Raw genomic sequence first — 18,649 nt, forward strand, 5'->3', positions numbered from 1 at the left:
TGTGGGCATGAGCTGTTGGAAGCGCTTGGGAAGGTGGACTTTTTTGCATTACCCCAAGGATAGCAACGCTGCAGATTTCACAAGCAGAAAGCTTACTTCTGTGGGACATATTCCATGATACAATTGATCTCAAAGGAATTTTGGAACCTGGCCTAATAATTATTATTCCTTTTTTTTAAATCCCTGGTGCCTATGCAGAAAGTCCCATTAAGGACAGAACGTACTATACCCTCCACTCCCCCTGCTTCCCCCCACACATTTACTCTTTGCACTTGTGACATGTAAAGCTTTAAAAGAGCTGTTTACACAATGACAGCGGCACTTAATACTCATGCAGCCGGTTCTGTATCTGCATTTTTTTGTGACTTAGAACTGCTCAATCTGCATAGCAGCACTCTGACAGAGGTGGATATTTGAAGAATTAATAGTAGGTCTGATATGACCGCAGCAAGTCATCAGCAACACCTGGATGACAGCAATCAGAACTTTTGCTAGTGTGTATATTTTATTTTTTGCTGAGCTCCTGCTTTATCCTAGGTTATTTTTGTAGCTGGCATTGCTGACTGACACATTTGGGCACGCTCTTTTTTATCTTCGCCGTTGCAGGTGTATTGTCCTATGCCTCAGTCATGCGCCAGTTAAGTAAGCTCTGGGGGGGTCTGATGTGAAAATTGTTTGCCATTGTGCAGTTAATCCATTTATTACCAGTCATGTTTGTAAAAGGACAGTTTAAACTTTGAGGTTTCCTTATCCTCATATTGCACTTTGCTTCCTTAACAGTCCTTTGCTGTGGTCTGTGTGTGTAGTTTAATTCTGTAGTTTGTAAGTATTTGCTAGACACTGATAAAAACACAGTGCCCTGCATGGTACATAATATAATTACATGCTGTGTGGGATAGACAAGACTCCATTGGACCCCTGAGCTCTTCCAGAAAGAGCAGAACCGCTCTTTCTGCTGTTAGGCAGCAGAAATGCAAGCATTGCGTGCTGGAATTAAATTGTAACTGCTTTCAATGCAAGCTCAAACAGTTCTGAGGGTCTCTGTAAACTGGAAATTTTCACTCAGTGTTTCTGTTGTACACGTGCCCCCAGCCAGAAATGGACTGGCAGATAAATATTTTATCATGCATGCAAAAAAAATACTTGCTTTGAAATTTCAGAAATTAATCCAGTAAAAAGCCATTTTCATCAGGCAACTGAGAGGCTACTATACAACCTGCCAAGTACTGAGTTCCTACCATTTCTCTTGGAGGCGACAGAATTGATCCAGAAGGGGCATGAATATTTTTAGAACAGGAAAAAAAACATCGCTTCTCCCTTCCCTCCCCATTTTTCAGCAGCGAAACAGATATATATTTGCTGAAGTTGTCCAAAACCCATTTAACATCCAGCTGAGGGGAAAACGTGTGCCAGGTTTGCAGTGTGATAGGTAAGAGTTTGACAGAGTTGCACAAGTTTAAAGATGACCCTTTGGAGTGAAAACGGTTGTCCAAACACGATGACAGCTTGCGGTTTAGAGCATTGCTTGTTTAATTAAGTTAGCGGTATAAAATACGACAATTACTCCGGTGTATGCGCTGAACTTAAAAGCAACAATTATCCTAATTGAGGCAATCTCAAAAAAAGGCTTTTTCCCCAAAACCAAAGCCGCAATCACTGTATGAAGTAATCCTCCCAGCCTTCAGCAGCCTCAGGAAGAAATCGATAGGTTTTGCTATGGGTTGGAGAGGTAACCGAACCCTTGGACTGCTAGAGCAGGTTTGGGAAGGGTGACCGGGGTCCGTCTCCAAGCACGCCTTGGCAGCAAGCCTGCGTTGCTCCAAGCCCGAGGACGGTGAGCACAAGCCCTGGGGTTAGTTGCAGTTGCGGAGCAAGGACGTGAAACCCAGCCATGGGGCTGGGCCATCCTGTACAGCCCTCGGGCTGATCTGAGTGCAGAATCAGTCCCTGCTCCAGCTCGGCAGAGTCACTGTGCATCGGTCTGCACTGCGGCCAGAGCCAGGAGGTCTCCAGAGAGCTGCTTCACACCGAAGAGCTTTGGTGGCCAGCGCTGAGATGCTTCTCGTACCGGTGACTGTGGTGACAGTGGGGCCTGGGAAACCGGAGTCTTGGGAGAAGCAGCTTTATAGCAATTTTCATGGCTTTTTGTGGCTTGGGGCAGGACCACAGTTGGGACAAGGCCTGGCTCACGGTCTCTCAAGATTCCTGTCCTCCCCTATTAAAACATCATGAGGTGAAAGGGTGAATAAAATGCAAACTGAGACTAACATTGTTTTATTGTCGTTGCTCAAAATTAAAAAGAAAAACTAGCTGAAGAGCACAGAAGAAAGCGTATAAAGCAGCAGGAGAGGAGAGGTGTTGTGTTGCTGCAAAGGTCAGATATTGTGCAGCAGGAGACATGAAGGAAAGGGAGTGAAGAGCCATTTAGTTCATCAGGGGTTGAGAAGCCAACTGCTACATTGAAAAGCCTGAGCTCAGCTGCCAGGAAGTAGGCTGGAATAAAGAGACAGATAATACGGAGTGAGCAAGCTCGATAGATGAGAAAGGTGCAAAACCCTATCTGGCATAATTCTTTTGAATCAGGCAATGCTTTCTGTGATATATGTTCTTCAAACTTCTTCTGAAAGTTCTCCAAAGACTTGTAGCTTCCCTTCAATTAAGGCTGGCATATAGAAAGACGGGTGGCCTTTATGCTTTCCTAATGAGCACAGGACTTGGATATATTTGTAGGGCCACCTACTTTAAATGGGAGCAGCTCTTCTGAGGCCAGGAGAGCTTAAGTTGTTTACGGCCACGGAGGACCTGGCGTGTTACTGGAAAGGGCTGCCCTTCCCTTTGTACGTTCCCGCAATGCCAAGAAATACAAAATGCTATTTCTGTATGTAAAAAGCCTGCAAGAGGTAATGGAGACAGACTTGCCACGAACAAAAAAGGAAGACCGGAGAAACATTCAAGGGGGATTTTCCAAATATTTCCGTCCCTTCTGGGTCTAGCATTTTTGCAATTATTACATCTTTAATGGGATGGCACATTTTTGCCTCGTCCTTAACCTCAGGAAATGTTCGCTGGTGGAACAGAGCGTCCAGAAAATAAAAGAGGGACTGGAGTATAGAAATGCCGAAGTTATGAGTGGCAGAGTGCTTGAGCACTCCCGCGGTGCTGTGATTTCTGCTGCTTTACAGCTCGGATGGTTTTAACAGAGTGGTTTCCCGTGCACCTTTAAACACGTGGCAGAGGCTCGTGCTGATGTTTTGACACCGAATTCCCTGTGACACCCTCTTTCGGATGTGCAAGTGCTGGGGGCAGGAAGGTGCTGCCTGTGGGTGGTGCAGGCGGAGGCCCCGTGCGCTCCACCCTCAGACAGTCTCGCTGTGCCAGGATTTAACAGTGCAGTCAGGGATGACTAAACTGGTGGTAAAGCAGGCTCTGTTTTGCTAGAAGTGCCGATACCTTTGAACAAGTGCAGCTGATCCTTGCTCCTTGCAGCTTCTCCTGTCTCTAGCACTCCCATGTAAAGCAAGCGGTACGTGGCAATTCTTTGAAAGTCTATTCTTTTCAGGAGTTTTTTTTTTTATTTTTTGGAAAGCTGTCCATATTTTGGTTCTTGTTAGAAGCTCTGCTTCCACAGGAATGTGGATTTTTTTTTTTTAAAAAAAGGGAAACTGGCACTGTTTAGGCAAAGCTACAGTGAAGTATGTATGGGAGGGTGCACGTGTTGTTGCATGGTGCGTGCAGAGCAAACTGCGTGACAAGGTAAATGCCGGCCTTGGGTCGTGCCTGTACGTTCCTCTTTGTTGCTGAGGTTTGCATGTTAGATGACCCCGGGATCTTCACAAGATGCTTTCAGAGCTTTCCGACATTTTACTGTTAATGCATTGCAGAGAGGAGTAATGATGCCATGTCCTCCTTTAGGAAATAACCCCTCCAAATGATAACTCCTTTTAGAGCATTTTAGACAAAATCACAGCAAAAAAATCATGAAGTGATTCTAAGCTATGTAAAACACACTGGGAGGGTTCTTGCAAACAGGTTTTGCTGGCCTGTTCTGGAGGATTGAAATCAGGCCTCACAAATAGAGGGTGGCAGCACAAGATAAGCCCCCAAAATAAACTGGGCCACTCTGAGAAAAAAGGGGGAAAGATCTCTAATTTCTAAAATCTGAAGTGAAGTTGGGTCCCACTGACTTCAGTAAAAGCTTTGCTGTAATCTTCGATGGAGCCAGACTTTTGACTTGAGTTGTGTGTTGGCCCTTCTCGGTTTCAGCTGGCAACAAAAGCAGGGGGGAGCACGTTTGCTGCAGTATTTCCCCTTGCCCAGCCTAACCTGCATCACAGTATGGCGAAACAAAAGGGTTTAAGTTTGTAGGGTTTTCAAGATCAGTCTGAGAGTAGAAAGTTTGCAGATGACCCTTAATTGCTAGAAGGTTCGCTTTTGGAGAGTGGCGTTTTGGGGAGAATTTTTGAGGTTAGCTTAATAATCACTGTGGGGAAGTGCATGTGGGTTTGGACGGCTGTGTTTTCATCAGTGAATCATTTAGGCACTTTATAATGGTTTACAACTGAAATCCTAAATACTCAGTAGTCAAGTAGTCCCTGTGTAATGTAGCAAATGCTCTGAGGTAAATATGTTTAAAACAAACATTAAAAGGTCCAAAGATGACTTTATGTCAAGCTAATATTTTGAATAGGGGATTAAACCAAAATCTCTCTGTCTTAAGATGAATTTTTCACAAGAGAACACATTTTAGTTTTTTTGCTCACTGTCTTTATGATTTGTTATGGGAAAAAGAAAAGCTCTGTAATGTGGGTTAAGCAGACCTTTATTGCGTACGCCTAGAGTGGGATTTCCTTTTTGACACAGGGAAAATAGGACTGTGCATGGTAATCAGTGATTTCATTGCTGCTTTTCTTTCCTCTTTCAGTGTATTCGTGGAAGAAAAGCAACTCTAGAAGAGCTGCAGACAGTTCACTCGGAAGCCCATACGCTACTGTACGGCACAAACCCTCTGAACAGACAGAAACTGGACAGCAAGAAACTTCTAGGTATAGTTCAGCATGGGGAGGGGTCACCTTCCAGACATCTGACGTTCACGCTGCCAGCCACAACACTGACGCTGGCAATTGCTTAGTGTTAGCTGTCTGCAAGGTGGGCATGCAAGGCTACCTCTGTCCTCAACTGTAGACAGTTCTCAAGAAGATTCATCCCACCTGAGAGTGGTACACGATGCATGTTCTATTCTTAGGTAGATCTCTGTATCTTGGATATCTAAAATTGCCTTTCATTAATGGCTTCAGAACCTGAAAGGACCCTCTCTGAGGAGTAGAGATAATTCAGTACCTATTTTTATCCTTGGACATTCTGCTCTGCATATTAGACAGTTATCCATTGCTAATTAGGACTTGGAATACCCTCCTAAAGACTTGGATCTGTAGCACCAACCAACTTCCTAGACATCAACAAATAGCTGTCAGGTCTGTGTGGATAATCTGCAAGTAAGATGCATGGGTCTGTTAGGCAATCCTACATTTGCTGAATTTGAGTTTGCTTCTTCCTTTCACTGGGGCCTGGATCTGCCCAAAACAGGTCTGCATCTGCTCTAAAATTGTCCTTGCAAACGGTCTAGGGGAAAGTCGTTCAGAAAACCAACTCCACCTCTAGCAATCAAATCATGTGAATTTTAGCAGCCTACCTGAAATGTATTCCTCTCCCTTCATTTTTTGCCTTTTAGCAGCAGTAGGTGAAGGGTTGGAGGGGCATTTTTGGAAGTTCTCATGAGGAGATCAGGAATAAGACAGTTCTGGAATCTAGAAGTTGAGAAAGTTTATGTTGGGATTAACTTCACTTTAAATGATATAAAAAGAGGATTAACTTGATGGTCTGCATGTTGTAGTAGTCACAGCAAAAGAGCTGGAAAGAATTTGCAACACATTCAGTATGTACATTAGATCCCCAAAGAGGAAAGCTATTAGCCAGTTGTTTAAACATGTAATTAGCACTGTATTTATAGCTAAGTTACCACCTCTTTAAAACCCAAAGAAATGAGAGGTAGACACCTTTGGCTGAGTGATATCGCAATTAATATGTGAAGTTTAAATAACTGATGACATCATGTCCTTGGTAGTGTAATACTCTTGCCTTGCGTAAGACATATCTGGCAGTCCAAACAAATGGCGTGTAAATTTTCCCCTGGCAGAACGGAGAAGTCTCCGGCTCGTTTGCAGGTGCACCACCTCTGCACTGATTGATTTTGCTGCAAATTCCTGGGACTAATTAACTAGCGCCGAAGATCAGGGTGTTTGTCTTGAGCGTCCTCTGTGGATCAGATTGCCTGTGATGTGATCTGGGCAGTCTTCTAGCATTTTTGATTCATTGGCTTCACCAGCCTAGGTCAGACAGGGTCAGCACCCTGCCTCTGGCAGCAGTCATCACCAGCATGGGGGGGGGGGGGGGGGGGCAGAAGGGGCTGTGTGTTGTCCTAACCCTTTTCATTTAGGAGTAGTCTGATCTCAGATGTCTGATACATTGCACAACATTTGATTTTTGGGTAGACTGTGATAATGCTGAATGTTTCCTATGCATTCAGATGTCAGATCCTCTGGCAATGCTACTCCATTCCAGTTTTGCCTCTTGGTATATATAATCTGTATCAGTGGTTCCAGAGATATATTTGGGGAAACAAACATTTGATTAGTATTGGATTTGGGGTTCCCCGGTTTCACTGAATGTCTTGTACAGAGAATCTGAGGGAAGAGAAGCTCTTGCTCTACGTTTCATGACTTCTCTAGTTTTATTGTGTCCTCACATACCTTTGAATAACTCATTTTAAAATATCTGTAGGGATTAAGTTTATTCTTCTAGTGAAGAGAAATAATTCTAATACATGAGGGTATTCCATTACAAAAAGTTGCCTGTTTAGGTGTAATTTATAAAGAAGGTGAACTTGTCGAGAAGCAATATTACTGACAAATCAGTTTGAAGATTAACATATTTCTGGATGTTAACTAGATCTAGGCTGAGACTACACAGGGGGCTCCAGTGATGGCCAAAAATGCTGTCAATCAACTATTTTTTTAACATCTGCTTTTCAAGGCTGCAGCTGCAGGCGAGAGGTGGAGTCCCCGGGATCTCCAGTAGGCATCGTTTTCCAGTAGCTCTTAACCAAGCTTAGAGCTTGTTTCCTCAATTCAGTTGGCACCTTTTAGGCCTGAGTTGCTAACAGTAGGAGACTCGCTACCAACTCACATGACTGTCTTTGCCCCAACAGCAACCAACCACCTCTTCCCACTGCCCAGTGGTGCTGCCGTGCTGTGCGTACACCGTGAGCTGACATCGATGCTCATGGCGCGCAACAGAATTAGCAGAAGAGCAAATGGCTTTGCCATTTGGCATGGCTGCCCGTCACCCTGTCCAGCAAGAGAAAATAAGTTGATAACTTGGCAGACGGGGATCTAGAGGGACAGCGCAGCCTTCCAAATGTGCACTGAAATGCCAAGATGCGTGAGCTCATCTGGGATGTTTCTGCAGCATCCAAGTAGAAGGTTGTCTTTGGGAAGCAGGGCAGGAAGCGACGCTGTGTCTAAAAACAGCACCCTTTCTTAACTTGATGGTTTCCAAGGTGCTGGACCATAGCAAAGTTGACTGCCACTGATGTGCTAAGAAAACCTCACTGACAAAACTGGGTTTGAGTATTTGTGTGGATGGGTGAGTGAGCCTGTAAGCAGCCCCTTCCTCAGCCATCCGCTCATTTTGAGGGTTTAAAAAGTTTTTAAATGTATAAAACAGCTCTGTGGGGTTCTTTTAAATATGTCAGCAGACTAATTCTATGGAAGGTTTGAAGTCTGAGGCTCATGTATGCAACTGTATGTTTGTCAGACCTGAGTGTCTTGGTATTCGCTTGAAATGCAGTAACTGACTCTGTAAACTCTTCTCCTTCAATAGATCTAGGAGCAAGAAAAAGCATGAGAAATTTCAGCCTAAAAGGGAAGAGTTTGTAAAGCTGAGAGATGAAAACAAGGATTAGTTCTTTTTAAGCGTCTGTAAGTGGTAATAGGGATGTCCCTTCATCTGGTAGGTCTTGAAGAGGAAGCGGGAAGGAAGTAAATAGCTCAGGTTTCTCAGAACCATGAGCAGGTGTTGATTCATTCAGATACTGTGGCTCAGCTGAATACTTCTACTTCCGAAGTATATATTATTCTGAAGAATATATTATATATTCTCTTTGGTCCTGTAGATTGTTACTTTTGAGTCTTTTTGCAAAGGGTGCCATTCTTCACTAATGTAGGAGAAGTCGCTTGCAGCCATAGAAGTCTGCCATCGATATTGAAGTTGCCTTTCCCAGAGGAGCCTGAGCATTACAAAGATCTGCTTTCATATGTTTTTATCAGATGGGTTTGAAGGCGGCAGCTTTCAACACAGGTTGCATAACCCTACTCCTTGAAGTGTTGCTAAAGCCCTTGAAGGTTTCAAGGTGAAAAACCAGAATCCATCCCTTGCTTGGCAGCGTAAAGCGTTGGAACCTGTTAAACAAGTTTAAACTTAGGCAAATAAGGCTGCATATAGCAAACATAAATTGTTGTCGGAAAAATAAATGTTTAAATAATAGATGGATTAGGAGCAAAAGATGTGGCAGGAGGTCTAAGGCAGGGTGATCTGAGAACTTTCTTGTGGATCCAGTCAAAGAGTGAATCTGGCTGTGTGCTCAGATTAATAATAGGAGGCATTAACTGTGCTTTGAGTTGAAAGGATAACGTAGTCACCTTGTCAACCAAGTCAACTTGTTCTGTTTGCTCGCCACTGGTTTATTTTTTAAAGTTTTCCTCTTTTATGAAACAAATGTGCTCCAAAATCCTCTAGTGAATCTGGAGGTGACTGATAATTAGGGTGTGTTGGTTTTTTGTTTTTTTTTTTTTTTTATGATTTCTGATCCTCCTTCAGTTGAAAGTGGTTAAAATGTTAATCTCAGAAGACATGCTTAGCAGTTATGGATAGCATCTCAGTCGTTTAGAGTCAGCCTGGTTGCCTGGTATGCAGAACAGCACACAAACCTTTCAGAAAATGGGATTTATAGAAAGCTTTTGTGCTGCGAAGGCTTTCGAACAAGTGCAAGTATATATTTTATGTATTTGTTGAAATATAACTGGGTTATTTGTGTGTGTTTTGAAAATTGTAATAAAGCCAAAGTCCATAACTGTGCTGAGAAAAACTTCAGCATTGCCATAAAATTGGACCCAAACCTGGTGAATTTGACCTTTTGAGGACTTACTGGATTTTTTTTTTTTTTCCTGCAGGTTCTCTAACATCAATGTTTGTCAGGCTTCCTTGTGGCGGTGTTGGGGTGAGTACTTGCTTTAATGTGTAAATAATGTCCTGTTTGTTCTCTAAGTCCCATTGCTAACTAAAATTGTTGCTTTGCATTCCATCAAGCGGGTAATTGCAACCAGATGTTACTCATAAACACGGTCTGTCTGGGGTGCGGGGTTGCAGTGATGGCCTCACGTGCATTTCTTCAAAAGCAGTGTGAAGATTTTAAACTGTTTTGGAGTCCTGAAATGTGCGCGACATCCAGAGGCGTGTTTTGTCTCTGGCTTTTGGGAGCAAAAACTCATTTCCCAGGCAGTGATGTTTAATGGCTCGGAGATTACTGTGTTTTAAAGCAAATGCTGAAGACAAAAATGCACTGCAACAATACAGAAAGCAAGATGTGCTTTTCATGTTGCTCATGCTTGTGTAGGTGTTTCATCTTCAGTGTTGGAACTTCAGAGCTGCCTGCCTAATAGTGCAGGTGGAAAATGTATTAATAAAATAGTGATATTGCAGGATAATATTTGGGAAGTTCCTGTAAATAGTAAATTACTGTATTTGTGTCTGGGCTATATTACTGTCCTAGAATAAAATGTCCCATGGGTTACACAACGCAAGGGAATTGCAGTCTTCATTATTTGCCACCTTTCATTTTTGGGGCTCAAGGCAATTGCACATGAATTCTGAAAAAGGTGATGAAAATATCTGTCCATCCATCATGTAAAAGCTGAACATTAGTTTTCATCTGTCAAGATTCTCTGGTAACAAAAAGAAGACTTTTCTTGTTTGTTTGTTCTTGGAAGATTGAAAAAAAAATACCGTTCAAATACCTTGTGTTGAAAGTTTTGGGGTTATTTTGAAGCCTGAAAACTTGACAGTTTTCCTTTCAAGTCAGACTTTCTGCCCTAAAGTTTGTGTGTAGGGTGACGCTACAGAAAATCTCGGAGAACAGGAAGGGAAAAGAATGAGAAGAGACAATAAAAGGCATTGTGTTTGAAAATTCACAGTGGTAGTTCTTATGCATAATTGTAGCTCGTGAGGTTGAATTTAGAGGTCTGGATTCTGTTATGGAAATGAAACAAAATTGTTTTCTTCCTGAGTCTTTGCAAAATCGGTGCTTTGAAAATTATCCCGTCAAAAAAAGAATAATCGGCATTTATTCATACCGCCACCACTGAGCACTCGTAGAGATATTTTATTTTGTATTGTAAATATGCTGCAGTCTCCTAATTCATGGCAAATTTTTGGCTAGAGTTTAAAAGGTTTGGATTTACTCTGCCCTGCAGTCAGGCATGCCATTCAAAGCAGAAATTATCATTTGCAAATGAAGACTGAATGGTAACAAGTAGAGACAGTGCCTGAGCCTAACACAGTCCCATAAGTCTTGCATTAAATCCTAAATCAAGGCAGGAAACGCACAGTGCTGGTATTATTGATATGCTGGTAATATTCTGAAGATAGTGTTTGCAGTTAACTTTATGGTCAGTTGTCTCCATGTAGCCTTAAAATATTAAATAAAACATATGCTAACTTTTCTACAGTGTTTTAGTAATTCCAAGGGATATTTCCATGTTGTAGCAGAAAAGCTTTTTAAAACTAGTAATCAACAACATGATAGTCAGATTTTTCATAAACATGAATTTTTGTTTTGTTTTGTTTTGTTTTGCTTTCCCAGTTACACTGGAATACAATGTGTATTATTTGTGCGGTTCTGCTGCTTTCCTATCTGATAGAGAAAAATATGTTCCTCTTCATTGCGTTTGGGATGCATTTCTTAGGATTATATACACAGCAGCTGTGTATTTGTAGGGAAAAATGAGTGCATGGTAGAGAATGATTGGCTACAGCATATTAAGCAGGGAGTGTTTTGCACTTGTATGTAGTATGGATGGATTTACGTGTAGGCCATCTCCTTTGGAGTAGGCAATACATGCAGTCATCTTACAAGGTCCTTTCTAGCCTGCTTTCTGTTGTCTTTGCAAGATTTGTCAAGAAAGTTGGCTTTGCAGTGCTGTGTTTTTACTGAAGAAATACAGGGAAGACTTTAGTCTTTGTTGGCATGCTGGTTCTATGAAACAAGTTGTCCTTGATTTGATTTACTATGAGAAACTGTTGCAAGATGCCCCGTAGTGGTGTTTTAGCTGAGGCCACAGAGCCTGCCTTTCGGTAGCAGATGAAAAAACCTATTTTCTGTGCCAAAGAGGATGACGAGACACTTTTAAGATGAGTGTAACATTATTAGAAGAGAACAGAAGAAAAGATTTTAATAAAATCAGGGGCCAGGTTAACATACCAACTATGAAGACTTAGCGAGAAGGAATTTAAAAGTGTGATACAATTCTGAGAAGTTCGTCCTGTGAAGACTGCTGGTTTATTGAATGCTGTTTGTTATAGTGTAAACTAATCATTTGAAATTGTTCTAGCAAGAGGACTTAGAGGCGGTTTTACTGGATTTTTTTTTCTGCTGTTGCTTATCAGACCATTATGCAGGTAGCTAGAGGGCATTTCTGACTGATGAGGAGCATTGGAGTTGTGTCTGTACTCTCTCTTGTTCAAGATCACCAAGGTAATCATCAAGGTAAGCAGAACATGACTCACCTTTGAGTCGGCAGGACTTTTAAGCTTTTAGTAATCAGGCTTTGTTGCAACGTTTTCTTATAAGTTGAGAAGGTTGTGGTAGCTTAAGAAGTTTTGTGTGCGCTCAAGTTGCTTTATACTCGTTCTGTTGGTGTTTTTCTGATGATGAAGGAAGATCAGGTGAGCATGTTGATGAGAGGGCATGTTGGACAACTGCTTGACTGCCTAAGGCCAACTGTTTGTAGTGTGCTGTCTTGTGTCCTTCCTCCTGAATGTGAGAGGTGGACCACTAAGAATGATTTAGCTACACAGCCACAGTGTGCTGGAGAGATCAAGCCCTGTTTCCTTTTTGTATGTCGTCTTTGGGGTGGTAGAGCAGCTGATTGGGTGACTAACTGCCTATAGGAGATAGAGATAATCAGCCGAACACCTCTAACGAACATTGCCTGGAGAGGCAGGCTAGATCCCTGCCTGGATATCCATGCCCAGTTTTGGAGGAGAATTTCAGCATGAAATATTTCCGCATGATTCTCTGCCTTTGTCACCTCAAGATAAGGGCACTGTAGTGGATGTCTCATGGATCTTTATATTCAGCTCACCAAGATGCTAGACACTTTTCCAGCTGGCCAATTGCTTCATAAGGAGTGTTTTACCCAGAGAACTTGAGTCAACCTGCTGTAGAGTAAGGGAGGGACCAGTCCTCTTCTGGGTGCCCTGCTGGTTCGAAGATAGGAAATAACAGAGTTTCAGTCCCACAGAAATCTTTGTTTTTAATTGAAATGCTGAAGATCAGGGGATAGATGGTAGGCAAATGTGCTCTGCTGATGGTATTATGTTTATTCGGGGTCATCAAAATGAAAGCTGACTGCAGAGAATATCTCTGTTATATTGTTATCTCTTGATAACAAAAAATTGAGCAGTAAAGCAGTTTATGAAATTCAGTGTTGATGGATGTGAAATAATGCATGTGGGCAGGATCAGGGAAAGGCCTGGACTAGGCGAAAGCCAAGTGATTACTCTTTCTTACAATTCAGGAGCTGAAGGCCTCAAGTGAAATTATAGGATAGCAGGTTTAAAACCAAGTTCTTTTCCTGCACACAGTTAAACGATGGAACTCTCTTCCACAGGTGATGTTATGGAGGTTGAAAGAATAAATGGGTTTAAAAGGCAATTTAGGCGTATTTATGGGGGGGAAAAAGTCCATGAAGAGCTGTTAAGCACAAGGATGAAGATGCATTCTGTATCTCAGGACACCCCTATAGTGGGGACTGCTAGAAGCTGAACGAATGAGCCGTCAACGTATAGCTATTTGTCCTGCTCTTATGCTTTCCCAAAGCATCTGCTGCTGGCTAGTGTCAAAGCCAGATTATCGGCTTGATTGCAAGGAGGCAATCAAATGACGGAGGAATGTTTCCTCCAAAGTTACACATCAGACCAAACGCTTGGCTCTGAAAGGAAGAGTTAGGACATGGTCTGTTCATCAGAGATGGAAGTCAGAAACTTTCCTCCACTGCTCTGGAAAGCTCCGGGGTGTTTACTTTCAATTAATGCTTTACGGTTTACATATTTTCTTGGTGAAGAAAATACGCTAAAGGAAGAGTAATTGGGTCAGCAAATTGTATTTCCTTGGGGAAAAAATAATACACCAGTGGACTGTCTCCTAAATACATGTCCTAACAGTGATCATTTATTCTGAACCTCAGGCTCATAGATTGAAAAGGGGTTTTGTAACACAACTTGACTGTTAGCTGTATTCTTTTTCCAGTTCTAGCTAATGAAATAGATATTATGTTACACCACGCCAGGTTGACCTCAGTGTCTGACCTGATGCCATCTTCAGCAGTATCAATTAGCTTTGGAGAGGAAAGATGTAGTCTTTACTGTTTCTTTCTCTTCCATTTTGTTCCCGGTTATCTGAATCTTATTTTTACCATATACTAGAGGTCCCAAGTCTCTGAAGGCCATAAATCTCTCTCCTGGCCTTACTACCTGCTTTCCTATCTTTGAGCCAGCACCTTGGATAATAGGGCCAGTAGAGGCAGGAGAATATGATGAGCAGGTTCCTGAGGATAACTCTGGATGCCTGGAAGTTTGTAGTTATTCCTAGGAGGTGGGAATGAGTTTTCTTCTGTCCAAAGGGATGTGGCTACAGCTAAGATTTTTTTCCTTTTCTGTTTTTTTCTCTGTAACTTTCTGACATCACATCATCTACCTGGCTGTCTCCTGGTGACATGACAGAGCATTGCTTTTCCTCTTCGCTGTCCTGTTAGGTTTGTGGTTTATTCGCCAGCTCTCGTGGTCGAACTCAGGCACCTTGCTTAGCAGCATTGCCTTCTCAGTTGCCCTCAATGGAAATGGGGCAGCATATCAGTAATGTTCCCATTTTGCTTTAAGTGTTTGGAGCAATATATGAATTTCCATGAGTTCTTCTTACTAGAGAATGTGACAAAGGAGGTAAAAGGAGAGGAGGTGAAAGAAACAGGAAAAAGTTAAATGCAAATCAGTTTGTTGCATGAAACCTTTCAATCTTTCTCCTTAAAAACCAGGTCATGATGTCTCTTGTGAGTTTTCCCTTATTTGTTTTATAAGAGGAAGCCTTCACGTTGTTGTAACCGGCACTAACAAACCTCTTCCCATCTGCAAACATTCTGATCTTAGCAGGAACAAAAAAAAGCACAGAAGCACTTATATCAACAGATGTGAGCTCTGATTTAAACAACAGTAATTTATTCCTGCTGATCTTTACTCTAGCAACATCTGCAAGTGCACTATGCAGTATTTTTGTTTAGAGACATTACCTTTACTTCTCTATAGTACATGCTCTTTTATTAATATATTACTTAGATGCACCAGAGCATTACATAATACAGGATAATTAGAAGTAGATTTTGGAGAAAAGATTTTGAGCTTTGAGAATCTGCAAAATAGTCCAAGCATACTTGCATCTTAATACAAAAAGTTCAAAGACCTGATATTGTAATATTGAATATTTTCTAACTTTTTTGTTTTTTTTCATGTATCTTTTCTTTTATCTCTGCACATTCAGCAGATCTTGGTATTAATATTTTTCTTTTCCAGAATAAGTTGTTCTTTTTTTCCATTGTAAGGTCTTGAGTATGTAAAAAAAATTTTTACCTGTGCGGGTGTGCAGCATGCAGCACAGAGTAGAGACAACAAAAAGGACTGCCATGGAATGCAAATAAGAAAGTAATTAGAAAGTCTTAGAAGAACAAAATGTGGTTATTTAATCAATGCTTTAGAGCACTAGGAGATGCACTTAGGTAGAGATAATTCCCTGGCAGCATGGATGACATGTGCAACTAACTCTAAGCGCAATGAGGAGAGAAAAGCAGAATTCCTTTGTTCTCCTTTCCTTTGTAGAGTCTGGAACTGCTGTGTAACATGTCTCTACTGGTCCCTATTTTTAAATGCCTATCTGGATAGCTTTTCAGCTAAAGAAAAGATTAGGATAATGAAACCTTTTATAAGATCCTCTTCACTTTAATTTGAAATAGTTCTGCATTCATATATAGTACAGTATACAGTGCTAATAGGAACCTCATCGTGTATATTAATAAAGACTTCAAGTTTATAAGGAAGGAAAAACTCTTTCAGGTCTCACCCTAAAACATCTTAGGCATTCTTCCTAGAAAAGAGCCTGTGTCAAACTGCTGACCCTTCTTTTCCTGTGTTCTCTCATCATTTTGTAATAATCGTATATGTTGTGGAGGTTAAGACTGTGCAGCAGGTCACAAGCATTGAATTCCCTCTCCCCACCTCTGGAGTTCCTCAGCTCTCCTAAGAGCTCATGTAACAGAAATGGCAGTTCCTTTATTGGAATGAACAAGTCACTAATATTATTCTCAAGAAGACAAGTGTGCTGGCCAGGACAACTACTCCTAACCCAACAGATGTGGAGGACTCGATGTCTCTGACACAGTTGTACCGTCCACTTCAAGAGAGAAAAAGAGAAATACACTGTCAGATCAACAAAAGGCAAGAAATATGCTTCCTCTCTCTCTGTAAAGTCCTTCCAGATGGGAAGGCTGATGTGCTGTCCCAGCAACAACTCCTGTAATGGCAGCTACATCAAAGAAATCATAGGCAAGGAGAGCCAAATAATATCTCCTCTGTAATGAACCTCAGAATTCAAGAATGATGGAGGGGTCAACAGCAGCTCATGCACCAAACAGCAGCAGCTTTGGAGTCAGAGAGCAGTCCAGCTCAGGGCCACATTAATAGCATTTTCCACCATGGCAAAGTCTACGCCCCTTTGCTGCGAAGCACTGATGACTTCAGTGGGTCTGTTCAAACACTTACAGTGAAACAGATGATGAAGTGCTGCTTTGGATTAGGGCCCAGTGGTCTCCAGACATCCGTTCTGGGGAAGATGGCGGGGTGTTAAATCCTTATCTTGGAGATGTTTGTGAGCAGGATGGAGCCATGGAGAACTTGTGGATGGGAACAGACATCTCTTGACCAAATCCTCCTCTTGCTGGGTAGCTGAATGCGGAGGGCATGGCAGAGTCCTTGGAATTGGCTCCCAAACTACAGGTGGAATTCTTTTTCTAGGAACTTAATTTCTTTCTGCAGAAATAATAACTCTTCAAAACCACTCCCTCTTGCCCTCCTCATTCTTCTTGAAATGCTGCCAATGTAAGCCTGGCTTTTTCAGGCACCAAAGGGCTTGAACTTAACAGTGTTTGGCTAAGACGCTTGGTGACTTTTGCATGCCTTATGGGAAAAGCTAGCAGAAACAAAAGTCTAAGGAGGTCTTAGGATCCTGTTGGACCTTCCTAGTCTTGAATAAAGACATGCTTGTGACATCTGAATTTCTCTTTTTTTTTTTGTTTCTGTTTCTCTGATGACTTATGGTGAATAAAGGTGGTCCTCTTGCAGTTTTGCATCCACTGCAAGGGCCTGATACTTGCTGTGGTTGGACAAAGAGAGAGAGGGAATCTCTTGGCTACAGGTGTCCTGAAGCATCTTCTTTCAAGACCAAGAACTACTTTTTGAATAAATTTGCTTGGTCCAGATCACATGGTGTAGCTGTATCTCACTTCTGTGAAACCTGCAGGTAACAGAAATGTGAGCCACCTTTGTGTGGCCCTCACTCTGTGGAAGTGAGGCAGCAGATAGTCCTGTAGAGCCTGTGAATTTTATCCTTATCTGAGATGGCAAGAGCAGGATTGAATTCTACAGACAGTGAGGCTGTCAGCTCCTTAGCAAAAAGGGAAATAAATGTTCCCAGTTGTTAAAAATACGTGTATCTCACACTCTCAAATGCTGTGATGAAGAGGATCTGAGAATGAAGACTGATGCATCTCCTAAGGGGACCACAGCAGTGTCATAACACCTGAACTGCAAACTTGACCACCTCTTAACATCTATCATGGTACTTCTGTTCCCATGTTATTGCCCAAATTGACAGGGATCTAGGGGAGTCCTTGTACCAAGAATAGTTAGTGTAGGCTTTTTCACCAGTGAAGTGACTTTCCCCAGAGCCTAAGACAGTGAAATGTATTGGCAGTATTACATTGACAGTATAGAGGTGCCTTTTTTGGCATTCTCATGAAACTTTCTTGGTTTACTGTGACTTCAAAACTGTCCTCATGGCAGATGTTGCCAGAAGTTGTCACTGATAACAGGCCTGGAATTATCTCCACTGGCTTTAATGCAGCCATGGAAGAGATGGATCAATCTCGTGTTGAGCTGCTTGTATCTCCCTAGAGCTCAGCAAGCAAACTGGATGCCAGTTGAGACAGACAGTCTGTTTCTTTCGTTCCCCCTTTGCCATTGTTTCCATAAATACGCTCAACGTGGAGTATTCCATGAGAAATAGCTGGTGATCCTTTGCACTGAGCAAATATTACTCTTACCCAGTGATGTTCCTGGGTAGCCAAACTGTCCTGACATGGGACAGTTCCAGTAGTCTGGATTTTGCAAAGGCCGTGACTGACAAGGAGAAAACAAGCTTTCCTTTCATGCCAGCATGCAAACAGATCAGGGTGCTTTAAAGGAGATCCAAAGCAGCTCTTTCCCAGCGGCAAGTCAGCCTATAAACAGTCCCCCAGGAATCCCCCTGGCCCCCCGCCTTCTTTTGCAGTTTCCAACAGAGTTGTAGTAAAAATTGAACAGGCATTTCATCATGTGTCTGCAAACTAATCGTGCCTTTGTACAGTTGTTGAGATTAATGTGGTAAAAGCCAACAGTTCTCACTTTTTGTTTAAATTAGAACATGATCTCGTATAATAATGAAGCAAAGACTGTCTCAAGAATGCCTTTCCTTTTCTTTCCTTTTGTCTATTTGCACATTTTCTAAGGGAAATTGATCCTGGTCCTGTCAAATATTTAGCATTTAAGTAGATGTCTGTAGTTAGCACCTAGATGTTGAAGGTCTGTTGTTAGCTTTAATGAGACAGAATTTATCTTATGATTCTCCAGGGAAGTTACTGTGATTTATGTTGATAAATCTGGCAGGAGTAAGTTGGGCAGGCATTTTTTAAATGTCCATTGTTAAACATCATTCTTCATTGTATTCTCATTTTTAATAAGATTGTTTTAAAGTGTTTTTTTAAAACCTTTTTATTTCATCCTGGATCCATTTACTCCAGCAATTAAAGAGAAATACTGTGCTCTTAGAAGAATACTGGTAGGAGACACCTGAAAATTTGTGGTGCTTGAGATACTGAATTTGCGTCTCTATTACGGCTTTGACCCTTTGGCACCACAGAGCTATTGAAAATTGTCATCTCTTTAGTGCTGTTTGTTG

General features: G+C 41.9%; 1 protein-coding gene across 7 annotated transcripts in view; it reads left to right on the forward strand.

The window, feature by feature from the left end:
- HDAC4 (histone deacetylase 4) overlaps nucleotides 1–18,649 on the forward strand; it is a 279,008-nt gene that overhangs the window by 227,076 nt on the left and 33,283 nt on the right. For all 7 annotated transcript variants that reach the window (XM_067298642.1, XM_067298648.1, XM_067298646.1 and 4 more), the window contains 2 exons: nucleotides 4,922–5,042; nucleotides 9,288–9,334. In XM_067298642.1, coding sequence (XP_067154743.1) covers nucleotides 4,922–5,042; nucleotides 9,288–9,334 — 168 coding nt within the window. The remainder of the gene's footprint in view (nucleotides 1–4,921; nucleotides 5,043–9,287; nucleotides 9,335–18,649) is intronic.

Source organism: Apteryx mantelli, chromosome 6 (genome assembly GCF_036417845.1).
Source record: "Apteryx mantelli isolate bAptMan1 chromosome 6, bAptMan1.hap1, whole genome shotgun sequence".
Taxonomy (NCBI): Eukaryota; Metazoa; Chordata; class Aves; order Apterygiformes; family Apterygidae; genus Apteryx; species Apteryx mantelli.